Below are 14,167 nucleotides of genomic sequence, written 5' to 3' on the forward strand. Positions count from 1 at the left end.
GGTGGCCACACAGGAAAGTGATATTTGAATAACAATATAGTCGAATAGGGGTATCAAATACATTTTATTAACCTATTGGCCCCAGGGGTAAAAGTGAAGGAGAATGCGGGAATGCCGCCCCCCACCTCGAAAAAAATTAAGTCGTCCCCCCAGTTCCGAAAAAAAACTATAATGGGTGTAGATAGGCAGGGGAACGGCGTGGCGTCATGCCGCTACCTACCGTCCCCCCACCTTTTCAGATCCACTTTTCCTGCTGGTTAGCCCAGTATGCCAAATGAGATGCAATTTGCAAGGTGTAAGACGCCATTACCTTTCACATCATTCCAAATAATTGCCCTTATCTTGGAAAATGCATACGTTTTGATCTTACTATTGTGTTGGGTATCAAAACTGAAGTGTCTATCTCAAGAAATGGTACTTCAAACTTTCTGCAAAATCTGTATAATTTTGAACTTTTAACTCTCATAATTCGAACACGCTTGTGATCGAGGATTTCTCCAGCTGCCTAATTGTTTCATATATAAAGGCGTCGACTGAGCATAATATCAAAACGAAGTCAGAGTAATATCCCGCCACCTTCTCTAGTTAGTATTGAAAAATTCATAAAACCGTAAAGCTTGATTTTTTTTTCCTATAATGAAAAGAAAGTATTCAGACCCTATAGCTTCACTGGAGAAACGCAAATACTCATGTAGAAATGCAAATCCTTTTTCTACTCCGGAGCTGCAATGACTCCGTGGTAGAGCATTGACATCTTGCATGCGGGGTCACTGGTTCGATCCCAGCTTAGCCAGGTGAGCTTTTTGGTGAACACACGCCATTTGTGTGTGTGTTGATTTTCTCAGAGTTTATCTTTGTGACCCTACTTTCTCATTCTACCATTTAATTTATTCTTATCATCATCGTCTCGTTTAGCCTATATGGCATAACCGAGAGACATGAGTTTTTTTTTTTCTGTAACGTCCTATCATTGTGCTTTGAAGGAAAGATAGAATGTGATGATGACAACGAATGAAATGGTTGAATGAAAGAAGGGGAGGGACTCAGAGAAAACTCCATTTATGGTTTGTCCACCACAAAGCTCACTTGGCGCCAAAAAAAACTGATCCAGCCAAAAACCTGACCCACCAGAAGTGAGTAATCTATGTCTAGCTCTAATTGATCCAATATTCTGACGAATATTGTCCATGAATTCCGAATTCTAAGTGATACGTTTACCGCTTGCGGTTTCAACATAAGAATAAGGAGTGGATATGGAACCCATGCTTGGGACGCTGAATTTATATCAACAAATAATTTCTTATCGCTTACCGTTTTGCTCTGTTGAAATGTAAATTGAAAGTGTGATAAGGGGCAATGCAGAGTGACTGGATGAAGTAGCTACAACACTGGCATAAGTCACTGTTCAATCTGTAACATTATCCACGTTGTGCTCAGATTTTGGAATGGGTGTGCCAGGATGGTATCACGCCAGTTGATAAACGAACTAAAGCAGCGATGTGTTGATGTGTCACGAGATTTTGCCACGCCGTAAACGAGAAGGTAGTGACTTTCAGAAGAGATTCGTTACTGGGTATGAAACATGGGTGCACTATTACATTCCGGAAGTAAGAAAGCGAGCATGCAATGGCAGTATCCATTATCGGACACAACCATCTGCAGGGAAGTTAGTACTATCTTCTGGGACCAAAAGGGTGACATTTTCGAGCGTTACAGCATAGGGAACGGATAGTCAATAATATCTTGTATTCCGATCTCCAAAAAGATCCTAAACTTTCTATACGAAGTAACACGGACTTCTGAAAACAAATTTCCTCTATAAAATAATAATACTCGGCCTCACACTACTGCTTGTGCAATGGCTGCGATCATTGAAAATCTTCATCTCATCCCCCTTTCGTATCGAATCTCGCCTCAGTAGTGAAAGGCACTAAAGATAAAGAAGTTGCAATCAGATGAAGAGGTGCAACGAATGGTGTATGACTGATTGCGTATCCAATTTAAAAAGATCTTTAGAGGCATTGGGACACTTTGTAAGTAATGGGAAACTTATATTGAGCGCAGAGTGGATTGTGTAGAAAAATGAAATTCATTTGTTCCATACTTACTCAATATTTTCCTTTTTTTAAGTTTTAAAGGTTTCTTGACACCTCGTAACACTTGAAAATTGTTGTTTCTGTAAGTACCAGATATGGAAGTGGAGATACAATTTTAACAACCGGTTACAAGAACCTGAGAAATTTTAATAACCGGTTCGGGCGAACTAGATGAATGACACCATTGAATAAAGCAATAGACCCGTATGCGCTGTCAATGATCAGGCCATGAGCGTCCGCAGCGGAGGCAAGGGGACAATCGCTTTACCCTGCATTTTCGAAAGGTGTTTGGTTGTTTCAAAACGCTTTTACCCAGAAACGTACATGAAGGAACATTATATTTGGTTACACCTACTAGAATATTTAATATAGACCTATTTAATGTAGTCCACAAAGTTATGCAATATGCCTCAATAATAATTGTTTTGCATCGTGCATTATGCGCATCAATGTGTGTCGGGCTTTTGCCGCTTCCTTGACCTTGGAAAAATCCTGCAGATGTTTCTGGATAAAAGTGTTCCTATTCGGAACTGTTATTACCTTCAGGTGTACATAGTATCAAGTATGAACCAGTACTAAAAGATAGCGTGAAATTGTTTTGAATATATGCCACTATAAACAAGAATTACAGAATTCATACTTGAGCTTATTATTGTTGAAGATCATGTGATATATGAAGGACAGCAATCAAGGTGCAAAAGCAAGTACTTTCAAAACACTTGGAGAAATTAAGTAGGTTAAATATACTAGTAGATTTTAATAAAACTTGCTGTAAATAGCTTGGTAGATAGATCACCTCTGGAACACGAGATCGCTGGTTCGATCCCACTTTTCGCCAGGAAGACTTTATGTAGGACCCATAGTGTGCGTGGATTTTCTCGGTGTTTTCCCACTTCCTTCAGTCCACCATTTCTATAATCATCATCACTGATCCTTTTAGATTCGGATTATAATCGTGGAATATTAAACTAGAAAATTTTAAATAGCGCCTTCGGCACCCTAACACCCGTGCTAATCGCGTAGTTTTACTCGCTGCGGGAACTTATGCAGAGTCATTCTGACGCGTGATTACTAAAGAGTTCGACTAGCATATGTTTCCTGCAGTAGTTAGGTCTTTAGTATGACGCTAATCATACGTCAAAACGACTCTGCATAAAGCCCTATCTCAAATTCCTCATTCCACCTGGATTGTGGAACAAATCTGTGTATGTAAGTAAGCAACCTAGTAAAAGTTGGTGATAGTTTTCATTTAACGTTTTCATTTCATTTGGTCCAGAAAACGTTGGAATTTTAGCCATAATAATTACCATCCTCGTAGCCACTCCAAAATTGTAGGGGGGGGGTCCGTCTGAAGTTAGAGGGGGCTCGATCCAACAATATTATAGTTCATCTACAAGCCTACCGTGAAAATTTTAGGGGGCAGCCAAAAGTTAGTGGGGCCCGGCCTGCCTAGACCCCCTGGATAGGGGCCTGATGATTATGCCATCTAAAGTAAAGTTACACTAAGACATTCAACTTACAAAATATATGCACTGGAGAATACAACTGACAAAATAGCACGCTTGAAAGAACTGTCTGTTTTCTTGAAAAGATCGGATTTGTTTAATGGTTTTGTATTTGTATACTTATTCTTAATTTGCACCTTTGAGACATCTAGTTATAGATAAACGCATATCTTTGTAATTTGCAGAGAAAATTTTACTATAAAAATAGTTTTCGTTACCCCTAAATGCAGTTTAAGTCGAATTTTGTCCGGGAAGCGCTGGAATGTTAACCATGATATTTAAGCCCCTAAAGAAAAGTTGCTCCAAGGATTGCAACTTCGCCTATAAAATAACATTTTTGAACATACTAAGAATCTGTTTTGTCCTATCTACGTAGGTAATGATTTTGTATTTGTACACGTATCTGCACCGAAGAGCCATCTAATTATAAATAAATGTATAACGTTTAACTGCCGTTTTCTAAGAAACTATTACCATAGAAATGATATAATTTTCCCCTAAATACAAATTGAGTTGACCTTTGACCAAAAAACAATGGAATTTTAGCCATATATTAAATCTTTAAAGTAGAGATAAGTTTTACACCAAGGATTACAACTACGCTTATAAAACACCATTTTTGAGCGTTGAATATAATTAATTCATATTTTAAAGCAGGCAGTATTGGGTAAAATGAAAGCTCTCATTTCTCTTTGTTGTAAATTATGTATAAAATGCGACCGTGTCTAAACACTCTTCTACCCGTAACTCATGTGGCAACATCGCATGTATCGCAATGTGCTCTGCCATCTAGCGAGAAAGTTTTATCCTAAAGGTGACTAGCGATCCAGCTTAAATACCGCTTTATATGTATCTACTGAGGAATTGAATAATGTTAGTTATTACGAATGCAAAAAAATTCGGAGTGCTCAGGCTGGGATTCAAACCCAGGACCACGTAGACATGAGTCCAACGCTCTAACCAATAAACCACAGGAGACCCAAATGTTAATTACAATAATTTTAAAACAATTATGGAATTAGCAACCAACGTCGTTGACTATTTGTTTGCACTATTTGTTGCCAAATACCCTCCACAAAGCATGGTCGTGAGGCTTTGCACTCTATCTGCAGGGTTGGGATTCAATGGGTTAATAGTAGGTTTAATGAAAGAACAGAAAGCAGATGTATGTTTGTGCCAGTGCTTGCTTATATCTAGAATCTAAGATGTCACTACCTGATAATTAACACTACTTAATGTGGTTTATAATATTTATTATTTGGCCAACTAGGTTACTCACATTTATCTAAATGAAATCGACAAGGCAGTTAAGTGTAATCCTTTTAAAGTAACTACACTGACCACTGACTATTTTCGACTCTTTCAAGAAAAGTATTTCTTTACTCAAATACTTCTGTCAGCCAAAGATCCAATATTCATTTATTTAATTATTTACTTTTTAATTCTTTAACTTCTTCATTTAACTTTGTTCTATAACCCAGCTGTAACTGCGACCCGCCATATTTCTAAGATTTAGCCTATTGTGATTTTCATGTTCTAAGCAAATTGTAACGGATGTGCCAGAATAGTATAATACATACTGAAAGGGAGAACAACTCCAACCAACGGAACTGTACATGGAAATTTGAACACAAAAGAAAGAGTAACTGCACTCTACTTTTCAATAACGTTTATTTATATAAAATTACTTCATACACCACTGAGAATAGTTACAGTTTCTTGATCAGTGTCAGATGTAGAATGCACCCATTTCAATCAAAGCTGTACTATTAAAAAAAAACGCACTTTACAAGGAACACTACACTTTTCCAGCCTCACCTTAGAAATTATATATAAAACCAAAAGTATGTAATTTTGCCCACGCTAAATTTAATAATACTTATTACAAATATAACCCCACAAGTGCATCGACGAAATTTTAAAAGAAATATTAGAGGAGGAACAAGAAAATGAAAACTTCCAGACACTTTGGCCAGCCAACTGTTGGAAAGTTCAAACCTGGTAAGCATTGTAAAATGGTCTTAACAAAATCAATTGCTCTGCAACTAACAACGCATACAGAAAAGCAATTAATACTTCCCCTTGTTTTAATCTATTGTAAAGTGATGATTCTAACGTAATAGCCACGCAATCTCCATTTGCTTCGGCACTGAAGAAGTAAAATCATTCTGCAAAATTTGTTCACAAGTTCCAACACTTGGCAGCCAACATTTGCAGACAAAAGAAAATGTTCTCATAGCTGAAGAACAACTTGCATCAAAGAAATCCATTGTGCAGGACGTCAGATATCTTTCAAGTCGTCTGGAAGAGGATTTTTTGGATGTTTGTTTTCAAAATGCTGCTTATAAGTCTTAGGATCAGGCATCTGTGCCTACAATTAGAAAAAAATATATAATTTTCCTTCGTATACACACATATTATATATGAATATACATTTTAAAGACAGAAATACTACAACATATGGTACATTATTTAGATTTAGGTATTTTTGTATTTCAATCGCTTTTAAAAGCTGTAATTCATCAAATAAGTACTTTTTATTAACGAAGATAACAATTTCGTGTAAAACGTGCTAATAGATGCATACAACAAATGAAATAAAATAATGGCATCTGCATAAAATGTAACTTCCGGAATCTAAAGTGTTACCGTATCGAAGGTGCTCACTATCACGTTTATAGATAGTAAACATGCAGGAGGCAAATCCGACGATTAACAGGTTATCAGGTTAGATCGGCATCTCATAGTCCAGTGTGATTTGTCATCTTTACAACCTCGGCAAAATATCAGAAGCTAACGAACTCTGTCTCACAAACTGACCTTAGCTTACCTCACGTACAGGAGAGAGCATACGTTGCAAAAACAACTGGAAAACGCCTGTCATCTGCGTTCTCTAAACAGAATGATAACGTGCGATGGAAAGCGAATATTCTCAAGCAATAGTTGAATAGGAGTCAGATACCTATCGCCAGATGGGACGTTTCAAATACGAGGTGATGTATTGTCTCTGGTGAAATTATGAGGGGGATAATTCACTTCATATCCATGTCAACCTGTACTCCGAACAGTTGGAACAGAAATGTGTCATCATAGTCCAGTCAAGTTAAGGACTGACCTTGAACAAATTGCAATACAAATGAAACATGCACCAAAACGATGCTGAGCACATTCTAAGCAAATCTGAAAAAGTCCTCAAGAATATTCGATATGGAGCGTCGTTAAATCTAATATGGCCGCCGTTGATGCTCATTTACGACAGACAAAATAACAAACGGAGTAATTATGTGATTCTGTAACAAAATTACAGGTTCAACATCCATGATAAAAGTTGTTCAACATTATGTGTCCTTTCGAATGAGGAATTGAACATACTATTATATATAGGGTGTCTCAAAAGTCCCCTGATATGAGGTAACTTGTTATTATCAGTTACAACAAAATATAAGAGGGTAAATCGTCTTCAAATATGATGTTTTCAATCTATTTTGAAGGGTTTTTTTTTTTTAATCGGACGAGCCGTTGGTGCTGTGCACCTTTACGCTTCCAATGTTAAATGAAAATGCAATTTTGCCATTTAACAGGAGGTGGATAAATTTTGTAAAAGTATGATGAATAGGGGCATGTTTCAAATGGGGCCTGGCCATTGACACGATAGCGTAAAAGACAGTAACTTCATTCACTTATGTTGTGGATCCCGGTAAATGTTAACGTTGCATTTTCATTTAACACTGGGCGTATAAACAGTGTATAGCCCAAACGGCTCGTCCGATTTAAAAGATTCCTTCACTTTAGATTGAAAACATATTTGGAGACGATTTTCCCTCTTACATTTTGTTGTAACCTTGATAACAACAGTGTTAACCTATGTCAGAGGACTTTTGAGACACCCTGTACTTTATTAATTATCTACACATAGTAGGTTCTTTATTCTTTTTGTAAGTGTAAATGTAACTCTGTTTGTGGTTATTGTTTTTAAATGGTTGAATGGTTGAATACTGAACTGTAACTGGTTATTTTAATTTTATTTATCTCAGAAGCAATGCCAAGGAATTCAGAAAGCAAGTGAATTATGTGCAAATTTCAGTCAAATCAAGAAGGATACACAATCTAGAATACCGTCCAATGAAGAGACATCTGCAAGTATTCTGCGTTCAAATTCGCCAGCATTTCATTTTGCTCTTAACTTTTTGTTTTGTGGTGAGCCTGATAGATATAACGGTAAGTGGAAGGATTACTGTGTAATTCCATTAAAAGCTAATACTTTTCAAGAAACAGTAGAACGCAATGATGATTGGCTCATGACTGTAAAAAGTTGTATTGAATATGCCAGAGATTTGTTTGCAAAAGACGCAGTGTACCACACTACTTACAGTGTAAATTTTAGAACAGGAAAGAAGATTCCAGGAAAGGAGCGGAAGCGGATATCATCAGGTGAATATGAATCGAAGAAAATGGCAGGCCCATGCAGACTTAAAGAGAGGATGATTTCCTGCGAGTACTTGAGTATTTGGGGATGAACGATGAAAGCAGGAAAGGAATCACTATAACTTAAATAAAGGATAAAGTAGAATTGTTACAGTACTTGCGAAGAGACATCATCTAGAACCCTTCAAGACTTTTATGAGAAGAACATCAGGAAAGTACTGTGGAGGTGCAGTTGAGATTAGTAACAACTGCAGCAAAATTAATAAAAATGTGCAATAAATTCCATGGAAACATCAAAATAGTACTACTCTTCCACTGACGGGTACAATCTTGAAAGTGCTATGTCCTTTTTCCTGAGGTGTAGAGTATTTCTAAGAGATCGCTACAGTTGCACACACTGAAACCAAAATAGCTTCCTTGGGTCAGGGTATAATCCAGTTAGCTCAACCAAAACTGATGCAAACTCCATTGCAGGTTGGTTTAGGCTTGCAGATGCACCATGGACACCCTGTACCGTCACTGGTATTGCGTTTCATATTTTGAAGTGCAGTATCTTTTCGTATGTTCTCTTGGTAAAAGTCTTGAAAGATTCTAGTAGATGTCTTTTCGAAAGTACTGTAACAACTCTACTTCACTATTTATTTCAGTTATATTAATTCCTTCCTCAAATAATTCCAATAGTTTAGCTTTCATGTATCTAACAGAGTACTTTTGCTCTTTTGAATAGCACAGCTCCTGTTCCATAACCTTTAATAAATAACATATGATAACCTGCTATTATCGTTCATCCCCAAATACTCAACTACTCGCAAGAAAGCATCAGCTCTTTCAGCCTGCATGGGTCTGCCATTTTCTTCGGTTCGTTTTCACTTGATGTCATCTGCTTGCTCATCTTTCCTGGGATCTCCTTTTCTGTTCTAAAATTTACACTGTAAGTAGTGTGGTACACTGCGTCTTTCGCAAACAAATCTCTGGCATATTCAATACAACTTTTTACAGTCATGAGCCAATCATCATTGCGTTCTACTGTTTCTTGAAAAGTATTAGCTTTTATAAAAAAGGGAATCTTTTTTTAAAAAAAGTCCTAGTTTATCGCGAATTTCTCCCCTCAGGTACATGACACAAACATGCGAACGATACAAAAAAACTGCTTCATTGTGAAGAGAATGAGGTACGAAGAATGGTATGAGGAAAAATAGTCTTTATGCTCTAGCCGACTTACCAATTTTTCCTGGATAATAAATTTTCAGTAAATTTTTATTCAATCACCTTCAGCATAAAGACTATTCTTTGTAGGAACATGAATCGTACATCGTTTCTTTTTCGGAATGAACCAGCCTTTCGAACGGTACCACTCGCATGTCGGTACCACGTACCCGACGAGAAAATTCCCCCAAAAGGGGAAATTTTTGTGAAAAGATCCCTTTTTCAAAGTTTAGGGTCTTTTGGTGCCCCTGTGTTAACGCTCGTATCTCAGAATCACCTAAAACATACTACATACTGTGTGTAATATCTGTGGAATATATCAACCTCTTGAAAACTAAGGTGTGTCAGAATTTTTTTATGGGTTTCTGTTATAATATAGGGGAACGTAGGATATTCTTTACACGTAGGGAAATATTTTTCCTTCAGTTTTCAAGGTATCAGATTGATACTTTGCACAGATATTATATATTGATATTTTGCAAAGGGGCCCAAAAAAGGATTTTCTCAACAAAAAAAAAAAAATCCTCTTTTTAGGTAATGTTCTCTCCTCAGATACAAGATACCGACATGTAAGTGGTACCGTTTGAAACGCTGATTCATTCCGAAAAGAAAAAGGTAAGATTCATGATTTTAGGATAAATATGATAGTGATAATAGTGTAGATACTTTACCAAACTAATTGACTAAAAATATGTAAATATGAAAAAAAAATTAATCCAATCTTTTCTGACACCTCTATTTATCCTAGAATCATGATTAGTACCTCATTTTGTTTCAAATGAGGCTAGGTTTCAATCGGTACCACTTGTATGTTCCTATCGTGTACCTGAGGAAAGAAATTCACGGGAAAATTTATCTTGAAAATTCTTTTTCTTTTCTTTTTTTCAATTTGCACAGGACTTTCCCGCTTCTGGTATATAATAGTGGTATAAATTTGAGTGGTACAGTTGGAAACATTGCTATTACGAACACAACGAGGTACGAACCATAATACACAGGGATGTGTCAGGATTTTTTTTCTCAAAAAAAAAAAAAAGCTCTAAAATTTACTATTTTTTCTTCTTCCATGTTTGCGACTTCACTGCCCCCAGGCATCGCACGCGTGCCCATGAAACATATTCTTTGATGCTTCCACGCTTGAATGAATGAATGAAAAAAAAAAAATGTGTGAAAAGCTTTACTAGAGATTTATAAAGCAAATTTCGAAGGTCGACGCCATGGTCGATATATAAGCCATAAAAGGTTAAAAACCTAGCAGTAAAACAACGAAAAGACGATTCATATGCAGGCATTATTTCCGTTTTGGAAGAGACTACAGCTAGGTCTACAAATCTTAACCTCGGGAGCTCAATAATAGAAAAGGAGGACAATTTTTATCAACGCTCTAAAGCATCTTTTGATCCCTCTTTATCAAATTTAGACGTCATCCAAGCTAGTAATACACAATAAAAATTACTGTTTTATAAATGACTTTTAATAATGGCTTTCTCACGCAGACGACTCATCTTCGCCTAAAAACTCTGGACTTCGTCATACAAACTAGCGCCGGTATCTATTAATTCGATTTCCCTCTTTGCCAAGCACATCAAATTTTCTCCAATATTTGTATAATCCAAAAGCAGGCGAGATTCCAAGATTGTCTTTACCAACTTGTTTTATGGAATTCAATATCGATTTGCCCGTTCAAGCCTACACTAACAAAAACGAAATCTTACTTATATTCACCAATGGATCCATATTTAACAATTAGGAAACCACTCAACATCACCAAACAGCGATACTACGCTAGCAGCAAATAGTCAATTCTTCCTTATCACTTCTACGAAAACACTTCTGAGGAGAGGGCAAAATTTGTTACCTAGCCGTTGTTCGGACTTCTATTTAAATTCCACGTTCGTTTGGATCATCGTTTCGATCACTGTATTGATTGTGCCACTATTAATTGGGACTGACGTATTTTAATATTATTTACGTAAAGGTATTATACAGTGACTTTTACCTCTCCTCTGGTATGCTAAAAGTGATTATACCTATAGCCCTTGGCGCTATCATTGTTGTTTGGTTTTTAATATGCCTTTGTATCATCCACTAAAATATATTTCGGTGACCATGGCAACAATATTCTGTAACTGAAATTTCTATGACAATCCAAGAGAAACTCTCTAAATACAAACCCAAAGTTGATGTACCAACTATGAATTTAAGTACATGTCCAATGAAAATCACCGGTGCGGTCTATAAATATTAAACACAACACAAGTTATCAAGCAGCCTCACCTTATTTCACAGCGTCATATCAATGTCCCTGATGCATTCGCAGTGTTTTAATGTACCATATTTCACATAAGTAAATCCCCACATTAAACAGGTTTGCATATGAAAACATTTACAGTGGACGCTCTCCTAACCGCTCTCGCTTTAACCGCCCTTCGGATTAACCGTCCATCTTCCAAGAAAAACATTTTAATAAATAATTTTCTTTATCTGATTTGCATTATCAGCTTGGCTCAGAGCTTAACAGCAATGTACCGTACAACAATAAAGATAACTAACTAATCGACCAGACGATGTTTTTGTCTTAATTTTATTTCCTTCAGCATTTTTCACTCAGTCGTATTTCATTCAGCGTTTTTCACTTTTATACTTTTCTTCAGTCAATACAAACACACCTTAAATTACTGTATTTTATGATTTACAGTGGTGATAGTCAAGTGCTTTAATACACATAGTATATACAGTATTGTACTTCATTCAACTGAGTGTTACTGGAGCAGTTTGTGGTTAAAGCATCTGATTTTGGTAGTTACATTTTCATAATTAATAGTATAATCCTATTTTTAAACATTATAGATATATTATATGATTGAAAGCCTAAAAAATTGCGATTTTCGTTTTAACTGACTTTTTCGTTATCCGACCCAAGCTCGGTCCCTGGTGGCCGGTTAACAGGGATTATACTGTACCAACTATGAAAACATTTACGATTACTCCAGTCATTTCACGAATTCAATTTGTTCTATGTAAGTTATTAGGGTTTAAGATCACATTGAATGTGATTTATTTGAAAAACACTTTTATACATTGCAAGAGCTGTAACGTCCAAATATTCACCGCAAACACATCAGAATAAACAAAAGTGAGTGTGGAGCAGTGAAATGCTTTACACGAAACTCAAAAGAAGGTCTGCAAAGACACATGAAATGCTCGAGTGGTTTGGGTCAATAGTCTATCAATCACATGTTTGTGTGTTCACACCCAGTAGGAAGTCTCTCTTCTTTAATGCCTTCCTATTTTCATCTCGAGGCTGAGAATATTTCTTTGAGTAACTCTTTGGAAACTTCTTTTGTTTCAAATTCAATCAGAGCAGAACATTATCTGAATTGCAAATCTAAAATCCGTAACTGAAAAAAATATTAAGTATATTCACTATTCCATTATTATCCTCTGATTTATAACAAACTACTTATAAACAGTGGTGATTTCAGAAATTTATCCTCGAGAAATTCTCAATATGTGGGTGTAACACTAGTAGTTCACATTGAGCACAATGAAGATATGGTCCCGAAGACGGAAATTTCTTAGCTCGAGAGGGGTCTCAAATTCTCCCTTAGATCACTCTCTGAAATCATCGTTGTTTAAAAGCCTTTCGCAACAAATATATTATTACGTTTGTTTGTCGTTCTACATTTTGAAATGGTAAAATCATAACTTATAGAGAATTATAGTAAAAACATAATTATAACACTAACAACGTAAAAAATATCCTGTAAGTTACCGATTTTTGATCAAATTAAACCTCAATTTTTTCACATTGCATTTTATAAGTAAGTTCTCTTTATATAATCCTGACTGGAAAGCCATGTTTAATTCCAATTAATTAATCAATATTTATCCGAATATATTTTATTTTACTATATTTACTATTCAATATTATACACACTTCATTTCCAAAATCAAAATCTCGAAAATATATATTAGATGAGTGCAGATTCGCAAATATATTATCATTTATCATATATATTGGTCTCTATTCGAAATTCTATTTAATCGAATCCGACAGGAACACAAACAGAAACGTCGAGAACAGGTAAAAAGAGAGAGAGAGAGAAAAAAAACACTGTACTCTGCAGGGACTCGAACTAAGCTCGAATGGTGAATTACGCTTTAGACCACTCGGCTGAGGCAACAACTAGGAATTACAGCTAACGTAAGGCTTCGGGTAACAACTCTTCTTACAGAATAACGTGTATTTTCTATTGTCTGAAATTTAAGCCTAATTTACCTTGACGTAATATATGTATTTTCTTTTTATGAACATGTTATTCGTTACTTTGACGAATGATGTATATTGTTGATTTCGGTTCTATTACACAATCTTTCATCAATATTATAGAAAGTATCAGGGTTATTTATGATCTTTCACGGCTGGTGCATGCGCAGTAGGCAGAGAGTTCAATTGGAAGGGGAGGAAGGAAATATCTTTGCTTGGCCCTCGTTGACATTTCGCTGCTTCCTTTGTATGTACCCCATGCTCTGCACTACTTTTTTCATCGTTGCATGGTGATGACCATACTTCCGTCCCATCCACCTGTACGATACACCAGGCCTTGATGACATTCTGCGTGCAAGGGACCGCCTTTGGTTTTTATCCAAAGTAATCCTTGGGCGTTCACTTCCCGCATTCCTTTTTGACCCTTGTCCACTCTTGACCCTTCCTATTGTTTTATAAACCCACGACCTGGCATATCCAAGCCCTACGAACTTCTTCACCACTTCCGCAACTGGAACATCAGGGTGCAGTTCAAGGAACAATTCAACTTTTTTCGCCTTTCCTCTTGTTCCGACGCAGCCATGGCTCTGCACGTGTCTGTTTCCTTCTGAGTCTTCTCTGTTTACCTGTCAAGATATCACTGTACACGTAGGCGTGGCTACGCC

The 14,167-nt window shown here is 36.5% G+C and overlaps 1 protein-coding gene across 2 annotated transcripts in view; it reads right to left on the reverse strand.

Annotated features, from left to right (window-relative positions):
- Positions 1-5,255: 5,255 nt before the first annotated feature.
- Positions 5,256-14,167, reverse strand: part of LOC145683914 (zinc finger protein 706-like) — a 65,377-nt gene continuing 56,465 nt past the window's right edge. For both annotated transcript variants that reach the window (XM_081755590.1, XM_081755589.1), the window contains one exon: positions 5,256-5,972. In XM_081755590.1, coding sequence (XP_081611716.1) covers positions 5,883-5,972 — 90 coding nt within the window. In that variant the 3' untranslated portion in view covers positions 5,256-5,882. The remainder of the gene's footprint in view (positions 5,973-14,167) is intronic.

The sequence above is a fragment of the Thermobia domestica genome, chromosome 4 (genome assembly GCF_964235325.1).
Source record: "Thermobia domestica chromosome 4, izTheDome1.hap1.1, whole genome shotgun sequence".
Lineage (NCBI taxonomy): Eukaryota > Metazoa > Arthropoda > Insecta > Zygentoma > Lepismatidae > Thermobia > Thermobia domestica.